This window comes from Terrapene carolina, unplaced genomic scaffold (genome assembly GCF_002925995.2).
Source record: "Terrapene carolina triunguis isolate 2854851 unplaced genomic scaffold, T_m_triunguis-2.0 Scaffold132, whole genome shotgun sequence".
Taxonomy (NCBI): Eukaryota; Metazoa; Chordata; order Testudines; family Emydidae; genus Terrapene; species Terrapene triunguis.
In genome coordinates this window covers 7,815,986-7,832,448 of record NW_020664483.1, presented here as the reverse complement: position 1 = coordinate 7,832,448, position 16,463 = coordinate 7,815,986, and the positions used below count along the sequence as shown (strand labels likewise).

The 16,463-nt window shown below is 43.6% G+C and overlaps 1 protein-coding gene across 2 annotated transcripts in view; it reads right to left on the bottom strand.

The window, feature by feature from the left end:
- PLCB1 (phospholipase C beta 1) overlaps positions 1-16,463 on the bottom strand; it is a 637,760-nt gene that overhangs the window by 199,559 nt on the left and 421,738 nt on the right. For both annotated transcript variants that reach the window (XM_024192884.3, XM_024192885.2), the window contains exons 5-7: positions 11,403-11,482; positions 5,276-5,329; positions 4,201-4,276 (exon numbers count right to left, since the gene is read on the bottom strand). In XM_024192884.3, the coding sequence (XP_024048652.1) occupies positions 4,201-4,276; positions 5,276-5,329; positions 11,403-11,482 (210 nt within the window). The remainder of the gene's footprint in view (positions 1-4,200; positions 4,277-5,275; positions 5,330-11,402; positions 11,483-16,463) is intronic.

Below are 16,463 nucleotides of genomic sequence, written 5' to 3'. Positions count from 1 at the left end.
GTGGTGTGGCCACACTTGCAACATCTGCAGCTGTGTTGGGAGCGGTGCATTATGGGCAGCTATCCCAGCATTCATGTGGCTGCAATGTGCTTTTCAAAACGGGGGGGGGGGTGGATTGTGACAGGGAGTGTGGGGGGAGAGAGAGTGGTTTTTGGAGCATGTCAGCTCTCTATTTTGCCAGTTCCGAACTCCCGGCCCCCTGCTCATTCATTTACTCACTCAAAGCAAGCTGCAAACTGTTTGCTTTTTCTCTGTGGTACGAGCTTTGAAACCGGCACTTCCGCATTCCTGCAGCCGGTCACAACAATGGAGAGGAATGGCCACTTGACAAGGTGATTAGTACAGCGCTGCAAGCGTTTACACTCACACCCCTGAGTCGTAGCCACTCCGCTGCAGCTGTTATTCCTCTCGGAGATGTGGAGTACCTGCAGCGGTGTACCCAGGGAGATACAGCGCTGTAAGTGCCCTGCCAGTGTGGACGGGGAGTGAGTTACAGCGCTGGGGGAGGCTTTACAGCGCTGTAACTTGCAAGTGTAGCCAAGGCCTCAGACTACTATAACTTGGGCAGTCTCCTAAGGCGGAGGCTATGATTACACTACAGCTTATGTCGGCAGGGGTGTGAATAAAGCTCAGGGGTGTGAATAAAGCTCAGGGGTGTGAACAAAGCACCTCCCTGAGTGACATAAGTTACATCGACATAAGCACCAGTGTGGAAAGCGCTGTGCTGGTGGGAGAGCTTTTCCCACCGACATAGCTGCTGCAGCTCATGGGGGCTGGAGTAGTAAAGCCGATGGAAGAGCTCTCTCCTACTGGCAATGCTAGAGGATGCTTGCATTGGTGCAGCTGTGCTGCTGTAGCTCTCCAGTGTAGTCATAGCCTAAGTTACATGCCAGGGGCCATATCAGCCCCTGAAGCAACCTAGAATCAGGATGGTGCAAAAGTGGCTTAAACCCACCTAATCTCCTTTTCCCCCAAGGCTGCAGGGTTGTTGTTTTTTTGCTGTGCCTTAGGGGCTTTTACAGTCTCTTAGAAGTGCAGCAGAAAATCACACTCTCACTTTGGAAAAATCTCAGCCCATGAGTCCTACGCTTCCCTAGTGTATATCTTAAATGCCCTTCCTATGCAGCTTGGAGAGACATTGAGTTTTAGAAAATATATAAAAACACACTCATCCAATGTTCTGGGTGCCCCATCAACCTTTGTAAAAAATACACTAAATAAGCAAATTCCACTTTTCCAAGGAGGATTCCATGCTATTCACATATCTGAACGAGAGACAGTATCCTGTACTAGTTTCAACTTTACCCTGTACTAGCCTAAACTTTACATCTACAGGACACAAGATGGGTTAAAATATCACAGAAATTGGAAGTTGAGAGCCCAGAATTCTGCTTGTTCAAATAAATGGGAACACAGGTGAAAGAGCAGAAGTCAAAACAGTAAAATTTCCCATCAACTCTGTGGGATGTACTCTTTCATGGAGGATTTGGTCATGGAACATTGTTTCTTTTAAAAGATTTTATTTCCAGGATAATCAACTGAGTTTTCCTTATTGCATGTAACACATCATTTTTTGTGCTGAACAAAAAGATCTACCTTATACTATGAATAATTTTCCAAAAGGTGTCCCGGCAAAAAATATACAGCAATCTCTAGATAAAATTGACTACTGACTTAAATAAATAACAGAAAGAGCTTGTGGTTTCCTTCAAGTACTCTAACAATGTTTATGTTTCTTTCAGTGAGAGTTAAGAAATCATTTTTATCCTTATTACCACTCAGTAAACAGATACATTAAATCAAATAAGTTAAAAAAGCATGCCTCGGTGATTCTTGAATCTCTTATCTTAAATGCTAACTGCACTGCCAATTAAATGAAAAGCAATCCTGGAAACAAACCTCAAACATATTTCTTTTTTTAAGAAACAAATAAGAAGGTAGAAAACCAATCACATATCTGTTGTTCGTGGTAAAGTATACGGTGCATTATTTTCACCATCAGTTTAGATTTCCATAATCTTTACATATGTTTTGCAAATATTTACATAAATTGCTTGCAAAAAGCTCCCAAAGCCTCTTTCCATCTTTTTCGATCCATTTTCCCCTAGATTTCTGAAATATCTGAGGGTCTGATTGAACCAGTGGGAGATGAGATCTCTGAGGCTTGGCTTGTGGAGTTTTGCCCTGTTGCTGTTCACCAGATTGGCCCTTCCCACAGGAATCAGCTGTGGAACCAGGCCCCAAACACAGTCTGAGGCCTGGTCTACACTAACCCCCCAAGTCGAAGTAAGGTACGCAACTTCAGCTACGTGAATAAGGTAGCTGAAGTCGACATACCTTAGTTCGAACTTACCGCGGTTCAAACGCGGTCCACACGCGGCAGGCAGGCTCCCCGTCGACTCCGCGGTACTCCTCTCGCCGAGCTGGAGTACCGCAGTCGACGGCGAGCACTTCCTGGTTCGACTTATCGCGTCCAGACCAGACGCGATAAGTCGAACCCAGAACTTCGATCCCCAGCCGCCGAACTAGCAGCTGGGTGTAGACCAGCCCTGAGTGTTCACAAGAAGTCTGGGCCTTCTGCAGGCCAGCTCTGTGCTTCTGCAGCAGATCTGTCTCCACTGGAGCTAGGCTGCTAGGGACTACCTTGGTGGCAGCTGTTCCTGGCATCCCTCTGTTAAAGTGGGGTTTCTTCTACATTGAAGAGACTACAGGCTTACCATCACTGCAGAGTGAGCTGGAGTTAGCCACACTTCAGTTAACTCCTCTTGAGTTATCTTAGCTCAAGAGAGAACAAATCACACAGCAAACACCACTGGAGATGCACAAAGTGTTTGGATTCGCAGCACAGAGTGAGTGCATTTACAGCTGGGTGGGAAACAGTTTTCTCGTCCTTTGAGAGCTACTGAGATTTGGGATTTTTTTCCCTATCCCGAAATGGGATGAAAAATCAAAATCTCAACAATTTCCGTCAACTGAGCATCTAAAAAACACTTTGGTTTGGGGCAATCGACGGGCTTTGATAATTTCAAAATATTTCATTGAGATTTTGACTTTTTTAACAAAATAACATTTTTAGCATACATTAACTAACATTTGGAATAAATTAAAAACCCAAACTTTTCACTTTGAAAACATCAGAAAGGGATGTTTTGAATTTCTTTTTCAAAATGTTTTCAATTTGGGAGATTTGTCCATATCAACCCTTCCTTGTGAACAGCTTCGGTTTTAACACATTGCTTTCTGACAGAACAGTGCTTTGTCAGAAAATTCCCATCAGCTCTAGTTGTATTAGCAGTGATTGTAGAATGATTGTATTAGCAGCACAGAGTCGCTGTGTCCCTACCAGCTCCAGTGCCAGCTGTACTCAAGATTTTACCCAGGTCCCCAGGCTGGCTAGCTCGAGTTTAAAGCACCACTTAGCTTGACCTAGAGCCTTTTGTGTGTGGATGGGAGTCATGTTCTGTGCAATGTTCCAATTATACCTTGAGCTAACACTGCAGTGAAAGGTTTCAGAGTAGCAGCCGTGTTAGTCTCTAAGGGCTGGTCTACACTGGGGGGGGGGGGGGTTGATCTAAGATACGCAACTTCAGCTACGCGAATAGCGTAGCTGAAGTCGAAGTATCTTAGTTCGACTTACCTGGCCGTCCTCATGGCGGCAAGTCGACCGCTGTAGCTCCCCCGTCGACTCCGCTTACTCCTCCTGCCGAGGTGGAGTATGGGCGTCGATTCGGGGATCGATTTATCGCGTCTAGATGAGGCGCGATAAATCGATCCCCGATAGATCGATTACTACCCACCAATCCAGTGGGTAGTGTAGACGTGGCCTAAGGTGCTACAAATACTCCTGCTCTTACTGCAGTGAAAACTAGCCCTGAAGGTCTGTAATAGAGTCAGTGACTGTATTTTATTCTCATAGCATCTCCACGGTGGATGGCACACAATCCTATACTCTTCCCTCCAGCTCACTTACACTCCCTTCAATTCCCTTCCCAACTCCTCAGCAAAGATACTCAGACTTGCAGAGAGCCATCTGTGGAATCCAGGGGTATCTTCTGTGCAAGAGAGGAAGAGCCACTGGCTGAGGGCCTGTTCGTTGGGCAGATCTCAAGGGGCATGATCAGCCCCTGAGAAAACACTGATGGAATCAGCTATGAATTGGCAACATTTCAGAACAGGCCAAGAAGATATTTGAATGCTTACCCTGGCAGATGGAAGGCTACAAGCTTCTAATGCAGTCTCTACTCGCTTTCTGTCAGCGGAAAACAAGCGGTATATGCTGCAAAATGGAAATAAACAAGCAGGGGTTTGTTGACAGGCACATTGCACTGTTCTGTATTATATGGGTACAAGCTGTGCGTGGCTAATGGACTGCAGAGCAAAGTGACGTTTTTGGAAAACTTGTGCATTCATCCTTTGTTTCATAGAGAGGTCTTGAAAACAGAAACATTTTAAGAAAAAAGAAAAAGAAATCAAAATATTCCAATCAGATAAACACTTAACACTGGAGGCCAGGAGTTGACGGGAAAGTAGACTTAGAAGGGACAGAAAGGATAAGGACAGAAAGAGGCCTGAAAGGAGAGTTCAGTTCCTTTCACCTCTAGGTCACTGGTTCAAATCCAGTCCAGAATGGTAGTTATCAACATTACCATTTGTTGGGTGCTCAGTGGCATATATTAAATTAGTTGGGTGATGTCAGCCCACTTCCCAGCATTCCCACCAAAAAAGCCATCTTCACAACAGGTATCTAACACAGTTATATGGCTCCCCATCCCTGCAGCATTTGAGCACATCATAATCTTTAATATATTTATCATCACAACAACACTGAGGTAGGGAAGTGCTATTATCCCCATTTTACAGATGGGGAACTGAGGTGCAGACAGTCTAGGCGACTTGCTCAAAATCACACAGGCAATCTAGGACAAAGAAGGGACTTGAAACTAGGTCCCTAACTGCTGGACCATCCTTCCCTTTTGGTATTTTAACCGGGTAGTCTTAGCATCAGATACAGAAGTGCAACCTCCATAGACTTCACCCATAGCCCATGAAGACAGAACTGGTTCCTGCCCCCCAAAAGTGCTCTGGTTAGCTTAGGGTGGAGCACACTGACACAGGAGTGAGGAAGTACCTTGCACTGCCAGCTGTGCTATATACATGCTGCGTGGATAAACAGATCTCAGTCAAAGGGGTGACAGTCCAGCACCATTCTAATGATTAAAATCACACTCAAAAGTCTGAAAGCTCCAATGTAATAACAAAGGAGAGAAGAACTTACCTCTTCAGAGGAATACGTCCTTCTTGAGTGACTTGCAGCTTCAGTTTTGTGTAACTGTAAAGAAAAAACTAAGGGAATGTCTTTTTCCTTTTAAAAGCTTTTCAAACACTCTTACAGCTCAACGCTATTGTTTCTATTAGTCTGCTAGTTTTACTCGCTCGTTTTGCACTATCTGAAAAATCTTGCAGGACATCATTAACAAACATCGACGGTGAGTGAGAAACGTCGCCTGCCTTCATATGGAGCAATCCAAAAACCAGCAGTACACATGAATACAAAACAAAATCCACAACCCTGGCATCGAAAAGCTCAGAATCAGAGGTTCTCTCTACGTTGGAGCTGGAAGATGTCATTCCCAGCTCGAGGAGATGTACCCATGCCACCTCTGATCAAGCTGGTGTGGTGTAGCCATGGTAGTGGGCAGGGCTAGTCATCCTAAGTAGGTGTTTAGGGTTTCAGATGGGATAATATTCAGGGTAGCTAGCCACGACATTTAGCAAGCTAGCTCTGACCAAGCTAACATGGGTATGGTCTCCTCAATACAACATCTAGATCCAGAGATGACATACTGTTAGATTAGGAATGGAATGACCCAGCAGATCAGCTAAGATTCCTGCTAAGCGAGGGTTGCTCCCTACTGATTTGCTGAGTCCATGTTTAAGTAATGGACCCTTCCATCACCTCCTTTGGAAAACTATTCTACAGCCCGATGGCTTTCTCTGCTAGGAAAATTTGCCTGATATCCAGTCTAAATTTTCTTTTGCTTAATTTCATCTCGTTACTCCTAATTATAACCCCCTTTAAGCACCCTAGAAATAATTCCTTTCTTGAGGCAAATTGTGGGCTTGTTTGCATTGGGAGTGGTGCAGAGCTAGCCCATCCCAGGGAGAGGGGAAGGAGAGAATATGCCTGAGGAGGTACAACTTCCAGCTCACTGATGCACAGGGATACTGAGCAAGCAGCCCCATTCCTGGAGATGGCGTAGCCTGCTCCCTACTCTGTGCCAGACCCTCTCCATGGGCTAGTAGGGGGCATGCTCTCTGCCGAGTGCAGGGATTGTAACTGTCCCTGGCCTGTGTGTGCTTTTGTCCCTGGCCCACCCCACTGCACACCCATGGAAGAACCAGGGATAACATGGCCTTCGGTCTTCATATCACTAGTCAGATGAAAACAAGTCAAACCAGAGCCAATTAAACATCCTGGGACCAGTGAGAGCGTGAGACTGATGAAGTGGGTTTTAGCCCATGAAAGCTTATGCCCAAATAAATTTGCAAGTCTCTAAGGTGCCACAAGTACTCCTCGTTCTTTTTTCTCAAAGACTTAGAATCAATGTGCTAAAGGAGTCTGACTACCAGTCTGGCCACTTAATTTGTGTCAGCCTGAAAGCCTTGCATGATGATCAAATGGGATAAAGTAGCACTGATGCTTTTCTGGTGCACAGATCTATTAATTATCTACCAAAGTTGCCTACATACAGGCAACTAAGTGCACTACGTGGACTGACCTTTTAGAGTATATTTATATCCCAATCCTCACAGTTTTTCCCATGCCATGCCCATTGGAACATCGGGATGAGAATACATTTCTTTTTTTCCCAAGCCATGCACATCCTCACTCACACAAACAGGGTCTGATCCAAAGCCTGCGGAAATCAACAGGAGTCATTCCATTGACATTTAGATCAGACCTTCCTTGGCGCCTGCCCATGTGAGTGAGGGCTACTTGCGTAAGGATCTATCTAACGCATCAGCCCTTTGTCTGACAATAGCAGAGCTTTTGGGGTACGCTTTTGGGTTTAGGGTTTTTTTGTTTGCTTGTTTTGTAACATAAAGAATATAATTAACATTCCTGCCCCCGCTTTTCTGGGGTTGGCATTTGCAAGATCAGAACATTAGCAGCACTGTCAAAAACAGAGCAAGTTCTAATACTGTGGCCTGTGTAATAATTGTTAGGAGTCTTCACAAATCTTCACCTTTAGAGATATACCAAGGAAGCCAGACCTCCTGTGCTACACAGTACTGCCAAACCCAAACTTACAAGATCATGTGATTGGCTTAAAATTCACAAGAATTTTAGAAATATGCATACATTTGGGGTTCTTTTCCATTGCCTTCTGCTTTTGCAGCTTTATGGGGTCCTGAGTTCACATTTACAAGCTTTTCTGTGAAACCAAGAGGGCTAGAAATTTACATTTCAGTTAAATGAAAGCTGAGATTCTCAGCTGTGTTCTTTATGTAAAGCTTCAACTGTTGTGATGGTATCACAAGAATGAGCAACGCTGGTGTTATAACAAGCCTGACCAATCCTGATTGGGATTCCTTCTCCCAGGACTTCTCGGTACGTTTTATGGAACACCTGAGGACACACCATTTGACCTTGCTCTAGAGCCACAATTCTTCCCTCCTCGAAGGTCTGGATGTTAATCCTGCTCCATTACTGGCTAGAAGGGCTGCTGCTGAGAGATATTACCACCCTCAAAAGCTAAACATGCTACTTCAATAGCTCACTGCTGGCTCTGAGAATGATAGACCCAGGACTTGAAACCAATCCCAGGTCTCCATGTCGGCCCTTGTTAAGCCTTTGCTATGTACTCCAATAATAAAGGCAAAATGGTACTGCACAATTATAACAAAGACAACAGAGATTTAAATCCAAGGTGCCTGTTTTGTACACCACAGTCTAACCCTATTTTACCTCATGTGACCTGATCACAGGAAAACTGTTCAGTCATTTTATTAATACACTCAGGGCATTATGAAGGTTTGGATGCCAAAAAGAGGAAAATGCCTTTCTAATTCAGCTCTAATGCAATCATTTTAAAATTGGATGACATGATTCTAATAGGACTATGATCACCACTTTATGCAGGACTGTAATTATAATGGGGTGGGGGGAACGTTTAATCTTCAAAGTCAAAGATACCTTGAGTAACTCTGATTTGGCATCTGTGCCTCAGGGTCCTGGAAATCCTACAGCACCTAAGTGAGCTATTAAATAGTGGAACAATAAAAGGCATGGAGATACCATGCTTGCCTGCATTCTACACATCTTAGAGTTGTAGCAATTTGTGTGCCCTTGTACATACGCACACGCTGTGCTTCCCCGAGAGCCAGTGCATCTCTGCTCTGTCCCCAACACAGGGTTGTGTCTACCATGTGCAATCCAGTCTAGTGTTAGTAGTTTATGAGTTAAGAGCTGAAAGAAGAGGTGACTTACATGTCACTGGAGGTTCTTTGAGATGTGTGGTCCCTAACTGTATTCCACTGTGGGTTACACATGCACACCATTAGCCTGGAGTTGAAGAATTTAGAAGTAATGTCTGCTGGTTTGTGCATGCACCCTGATTTGCCTTGTGCTTCCGTCCAAGAGGATAAAGGGCGGGGCAGACCCACCGTGTCTCCAGTTCCTTCTCCACCATGAATCTGACAGATCGGAAGCAGAGGGGAAGGAGGGCGGGAAGTGGAATACAGAGAGGGACCACACATCTAGAAGAACTTCCAGTTACAGGTAAGTCAGCTCGTCTGATGCTGATCAGCTTCGAGTGATGGTCCCTATTGTATTCCAGTGTGAGTGACTGACAAGCAGTACCTAAGTAGGAGGAGAGTGCAAAGATGAGGATGGAAGGGTTGTGCAGAGAACCGCCGTGCCAAAGGAGTCATCGACTGCCGAGTCCTGCACCAAGGTGTAGTGTGTTGTGAATGTGTGGACAGAACTCCACGTGGCTGCTCTACATATGTCTATGAGAGGCACATCTTGAAGGGATGCCGTGGTCATTGCTTGCGCTCTAGTGGAATGAGCCCATACCCCCCCGCGGGGAGCAGAGTTTGATGTAGACAGAAATCCATTTGGAGATTCTCCGGGTGGAGATGGTGTGTCCCCTGATTCTCCTCTCTGCTACCTCAGTAAATGGTCTAGGGGACTTCCTGATTGTTTTTGTTCTCTGCAGGTAAATGGCCGAAGCCTGTCAGACGTCGAGGGAATCGAGTCTACGTTCTTCTGCGGATGTGTGCGGTTTCGGGAAGAAAACAGGATTGGTTAATAGGAAACGGGGAGACCGCCTTTGGTAAAAATGTCGGGTATAGGCATAAAGAGACCTTATCCCTGTGGAATATTGTAAATGGCGGGTCTGCCATCATAGCTCTGAGCTCACCGACCCTTCTCGCCAAAGCGATATCAACAAGGAAGGTGACCTTCGTGAATGCCAACAGAAATCTTGAATTGTTTCTTTCCAGGGCACACAGCAGGGCAGACACCACGGTGCCATTATCAGATTCGCAGCTCATGAAATACTGCAAGATCAGCTGCATTGTGTTCATAACGCTCATCACAAGACTGGAGAGCAGTGCAGGATCCACGCTTTCAGGCAGAGATGGCAGGCGCACAGTTTACAGGGCTGTTCAAAAATGGTACAAAATGAAGTCAGAAGCCCATGGAATGATGGGATGGAAAGAACTGCATAATGGGACAGTGAGCCCCCATGGTGAACTGTGATCCATTCCCAGATCTCCCAGTGGCAGAGGGTGGCGAGTTGCATGGTGGGATAGCTACCCACGATGCAATGCTCTATCTGTCAATGCAAGAGCACCAACCGTGGACGTGCTCTGCCGACACAAGGAGCGTTGTGTGGAAATGGACAACCAATGTAATTAAAGCAACATATGATCGTCAACGTAACTTAAGTCGACTTAACTCTGTAGTGTAGACAAGGCCTTACTGCTCAAACTCCTCAGGTATGGCCGGGGAAAGTTTGACACATACTGCACCCAGTGGTGATGTGAGATTCTCCCAGGCAGTAGAGACTGTGTTGGTGGTTGTCGCTGACTCGGAAGGATTGCATGAGGAGGTTGTCGCTGACTCGGAAGGATTGAAGACCGGCGTTCTGGGCATAGTTCGGTACCCAAATTCTACTCTATTCTAAACTGTTAAAACTGGTAAACTACTAAAATTAGGAAAATAAGTAGAACTATTAAATCTATGACTAAAACTGATAAACATATGTACAATTAAAAGTATTAGAGCTGCGTCAGAGATGAGGACCCTGGAGGTTCCAACCCAGACCATGAGGCAATGAGAAGGAATTGAAGACGCAGTCAGTCCATCCCGCCCTTTATCACCTCAGACGGAAGCATGAGGTGAGTCAGGACACATGCACAGACCAACGGACACCACTTTCAAATTCTCCGACTCCGGGTGCACGATGCGCATGCATAACCCATAATGGAATACAATAGGGACCGTCACTCAAAGAAGAATCAAAATGGTCATGTTCTGAGCCCCACAAATAGCAACCATTTCAGTAAATGAACCAAGCGACCCTCTGGGGCAAGCTCTGGAAAACAGGAGCTGCATTTCGCTAGGGACTGGTATGCCTGAACTTTGAATGCAGTTCTCTTTATAACAGGATAAAGCAAGTAAGGTAACACTGGCCAGGAATCATCATCTTAATCTGGCAGGCTCTATCATGAAGTTTCCCGCACTGTCACTTAAACAAAACTATCTCTGTCTGTGCATTCATCATCCACATGACACCTGGTAATCTTGGATTTATTCAACTCTTTTTCTTTAATTTGCGCAGTGGCTGCTATTTTTATGAACTTCTCAGAAACACCCTTTGTACTTTGTCCTACAACACTCAGAATCAATGTATTTTCTGCCAATGAATCTAGATGAACAGATTCACAGTTTCTCTCTACTGAGACCCGAGACCCGAGGGATCAGACGGAGGAAAATGGAAATCTTGTACTTCTCATTCTTTGACTAATAATAGATAGCACAGAAAAAAAAAACAGAGAAGTGGGTCAGTCTGAAATTCATTGTTTTTAACCCTGAGCAGCAGTGCCAAGACCTGACGTCACTCCCGGTGTGTGTAGCAGGAAGAATGCAACGGCATTCAAAAGTGTATTCCAGCCATGTCTCCTAGGTAATAGTTTGTGAAAGGAATCATATTTCCCTGGTTTTTTTTAGATATCAGTTTTTTGAACTCAGCAAGAGAGGAAAATCCATGTTTACAGAACTGACAAGCCAACAAAGTATAAACAATAGATGGTAAGAAGGCTGACAAAAGAAAAAGGAAAATGACTCAGAACAAGGAGTAACACCCTTGGCAATAAATATTACGGCTACTTACGCTTTTTCCAGAAATGCATCCCTTGACATGTTGTGTGCCAGCAGGTTTGTTGCCAAACTGAAAACTTCGTCCGTCCATTCCTAGGGAGATATAAATTACAGTTGATGTAGCCCAGATGCAGTCTCTCAAAGGTGCTTGTTTAGACCTTTATTTTCATGAAGGCAAATAGTTTCAACATGAGTATTATTAACAGAAAGTGTTTAATAAAAGCCTGAACATGCATTTCCCAGCACAGCTTAAGTTCTAGACTAAGGGCCTGTCTTTTTCATTATGCATAAATCACAAACTTTGCTACGGACATTATCTTTAAAAAGGGTATTATTTGACATCCGTGTGTTTCAAAAGAGATTTGAAATATGATCATATAGGGCCTGATGCAAATCCCACTGCAGTCAATGGCAGTCTTTTCACTGACTTCAATGGACTGTGAATCAGGCCCACAGAAAAATACCTATGACTGTGTGATGGCCAACATCATGGTGGATACATCACTACAAACCAATGATCCACAGGGAAGTAATATATTTAGAGAACAATAGTGCACTTTCCCCTTAAGATATGCAGTCAAAACGTATCTGTAAGCAGGGCCGGCTCCAGGCACCAGCTTGTCAAGCAGGTGCTTGGGGCGGCCACTCTGGAGAGGGGCGGCACCTCCAGCTATTCGGCGGACGGTCCCTCACTCCTGTTCGGAGTGAAGGACCTCCCGCTGAATTGCCACCTTTTTTTTTTTTGGCTGCTTGGGGCAGCCCTGTCTGTAAGTATAGATTTCGCATGGGCCACTATGCATTGACCTGAGAAATATGCAAAAGAAACCACAGCAGCAGGGAAATACAGAAGTGGCTTGATTATTTGACTATCCTGCGGGAGAGGAGAGGGGAATGAATATTCAATTAATCAGTTTCCAGTAAGAATACTTCTACTGCGATTAACTGAGGTTGAGAGACAGGATTTTGTTTTGGATAGACACAGGCATTTGGATACTATGGATTCAGTCACATTAATAGTTCCATCGAAGTCCCGATCATATGGTTAATTAAAATTTTGCATGCTCTGGTGATGTGTGATGCTGGATGCACTGAATCCATCACCGCACATGCAATATTTTCTTCCTTTCTCCATCACTACTGACAGCTCTGCTAACTCCCTGTCATTCAAGTTGACAGTTGGAGGGTTATATCTGATACTCCCTTTCCTTTTCTTCTCGCAACCAGGATCTTGCCCAATCTTGTTGTTTTTATAACATTTCCAGAATCTACCCCTTTTGTCTCTGCTTCTCAAACATTCATTCATACCATAATTTTCCCTTTCACCAAAACTACTGTAACCTCCCTCTTCTCCAAGCTGCCTTCTTGAGTCTATCCAACAGCGAAATAATACTCCTCTCCTGCCATTCTGAATGTATCAAGATTAAGAATGGCAAAGTATTCCGATACCATACCTTTATACATAGGTCTCTAGTCAAACAGCCCCAAAGTTGATTCTGGTTCTCAGGTTACTCCAAGTTCAGCATGAGGGAGCCCCAAAAGTTCAGATCTTGTACAGTCCCAAGTCTGCAGCTGAGCCAACAACTTTCTCCCCATGACTGAGTTTTCTGGCACACCCAACAGTGACAGCAGACACCTGGGCTAGATCTCAGAGAGAGACTTCTAGCCCTGCTGGTCACAACGTTGTTCTGGATTTACATACTCTTTGCTGAGAGCTTTTGGACCTCTGTCTCCTACGATAGATTGTGTTGTATTGTTTTTCTTGACAGTAACCTTGTAAGGTCTAACCTTAAGACACAAGGGATGTGAGAACAACAAAATAGAGCCTCTAGCATCATTACTTTCCTGTGACTATGTTTTTAGCAGAAGCATATTAAAGATAGCATTTTATTTCATCCTGGCGTCTCAATTTTCCAGTCTCAGAATAGCCACATTCTGTAAACATTGCTTTGTTTAAGCACGAATAACAACAACAGTTTAAAAAGTTCTTTGTGACACTAACTGCTGCAAAGTTTAACAGCAGCATAAAATGTTATTTGAGCAGCTTAAGATACATATTCTTTTAAGAAAACCTGGTGGGCTCTGTTTTGGTCAGACAGAACTATACCACTTCAAATGCATCCCAAGAACTGAGAGTGGACATGCTGTTACTGTATTTTTATTGCAAGCATTTTTTATATGCAGTTATTCTTGTCAAGATATTTTCCCTTCCTAACTTCTCTATGAGACTTGCAAGAGAAGCAGGACTCGAGCCACGCAACCTAACGCCAACCCTCAGATTGAGCAATAACTGACCCTGTCAAATATCTGTGTGAAGCAATGAGTGAGAAATAATACTTGATCACTTCCTCTCATTTTCAAGGGAATTCATTTAAATCCCCAAAAGCTCCAGCCAGTAAAGCCAAGATCAGGAAAGCTGTCAAAGGTCACATCATCATTCCTGTCATGCACTGTCTTTGCACTGAGCAAAGATCCAAAGCTCACTGAAATCGATGAGGTCTTTCTATTGACTTCTGTTCGGATCCGACTATGAAACAAAGCAGTGTCCTGTTGTTTTAGCTACCGAATGGACACCCGCTCTCTTTGGTTAAGCGGTACTGTATACAGTCAATACTGAGATCTGGAATTATGATGCATCATATAATTAAGGCCCTTCATTCTCAGGTTTTTTTAGTTTAAAAATTCCTGGAAATGTACCAGTGTTTAATACCAAAAATTAAAAATCAGTGCAAAAAAATCCACTTTGCATTTTTCTGGGTAAATATTACTCTCTTCTCTTTTCATGTTTTTTTTTTAACTTAATAAAACAAACCCGTATGTTCTGAAATGTATTTAGACACAGGTTTTCATTTTTGAGCCATTTTAGCATGAAAAGTAGTTCACTAACTTTTATTTGCTTTGAATGCTGCTAACTATCCAAGCTGTCTGTCAAGCTGCTAATGTGTATGCGGTGCGCATAGGATTGGCAACATGTACACCAGTGCTCAAATCATTCCAGTACTTCTAACCTGGCTCCTTACTCCAGAAGGAGAGACGACAGCTCAGTAACCTGGCACAGGTTATCGAGCCGTCATCTCTCTTTCTGGAGCAGGGAGCCAGTTCCAGGGAGTTCTGGCACTTCCAAAATTCAGGTAGAAATTGGTTAAAACAACACCCAAATAATGCCTTTTGTAAAACCTGGGAAATTTTTAGTAAAAAAAAAAAAAAAAAAGGTATAAACTGTAAACCAAGGTCTTACATATAATACACAGTGGTAGCCCACATTACTAGCAGCATAGGTTTTCCACAAGGCAAGCCATGCTGAGAATACTCTATGGGATGAATAGCTATTATATATAGAAAGAAAACAGCTGGTATTTTAGTGTGGGAAGATTACAACAGACTTAGAATCACGGTTGCTTACTGTGGGGTTGTAACTATGAACACTTACCCATAGACATAATGCAAAAGGAAATGATAAATCTGGAGATTTTGAAGTAAGATTTTGCTCGTGCCAACAAACTCCTCTCCCAAGTTGGAATCCTCTGAGCTATGGTGTTTTTTAAAAGCAGAAAAATGGAATCTTGCAACAAATTTTAATTTCAAGCAAACTGGTTCCATCATAATAAAAGAGCCATATGTTCCTGCTCTCCTTTTGGCTTTGTTCTGTTACCATCATTCATATTTATGTCATTCCTATTAACTTTACTAACAAATCAGGTAGCTGTTATGTGCTCTAGTCAGTAAGTAGCATACAATGTGCAGTATATTTTGAGAGCTCTTGCTCAATGAACACTTTTCTTTCATATATTACATGAATCAGAATTTATACCTACAGGCATTTATCTCAATCTGAGAGATGAGAGCTATTTTTCATGGCAAAAGACAGTACCTAAGTGCTACACATTTTTGAAAACATTTAATTCAAATCAGAACTGAATATGCGTGAAGACAACGTTTTTCGCATGTTTGTTTTTGGCTCAAGATTACCATCTGATGTTGTTGAAGTCGCATGTTTCAGCATCCTCTGGTATGAAACATCTTATGCGTTTCTTTTTTTTTTTTAAAGCATGTCTCTCTACTGCTTATTTTATTATTTATTTTACTGCTTATTTTAACAGAAAAGGAAATTTGGAAGAATAAAGACGTATACTGAAAAACATATCACAGACCATATGGTATCTGGGCACATGCTGTAGATAAATCACTTAAGGCTTATCTACTAGGGGACATTAAGGAAGGTTAATTCAAATAAATTTTTAACATGGATTAGATAAACAGCATTAAAAACTCATGTAGACATTTTTATTCTGAATTAAAGTGGCCTTAATTTGATTTCATTTAATGCTCTTACACACCGTTAGTTAATTCAGATTAACCTTCCTGAGTGTCCCCATGTAGACAAATGAGGGACTGTCCCTCATTTATGGAGGAAATGACAAACTGTTAGCTAAAGGCCTGATCCAAAGCCCAATCAAATGTAGTGGAGTTTTAACACTGACTTCACTGGACTTTGGATCAACTCTCTATGACCTTTCCCTAAGGCCTGGTCTACACTAGGAGGTTATGTCGAATTTAGCAGCGTTAAATCGAATTAACTCTGCATCCGTCCACACAACGAAGCTATTTAGTTCGACATAGAGGTCTCTTAAATTCGACTTCTGTACTCCTCCCCAACGAGGGGAGTAGCGCTAAATTCGACATGGCCATGTCGAATTAGGGTAGGTGTGGATGGAAATCGACGGTAATAGCTCCGGGAGCTATCCCACAGTGCACCACTCTGTTGATGCTCTGGACAGCAGTCCGAGCTCGGACGCTCTGACCAGCCACACAGGAAAAGCCCCGGGAAAATTTGAATTCCTTTTCCTGTCTGGGCAGTTTGAATCTCATTTCCTGTTTGGACATCGTGGCGAGCTCAGCAGCACTGGCAACGATGCAGAGCTCTCCAGCAGAGATGGCCATGCAATCTCAGAATAGAAAGAGGGCCCCAGCATGGACTGATCGGGAAGTCTTGGATCTGATCGCTGTGTGGGGCGATGAGTCCGTGCTTTCGGAGCTGCGATCGAAAAGAAGGAATGCAAAGATCTACGAGAAGATC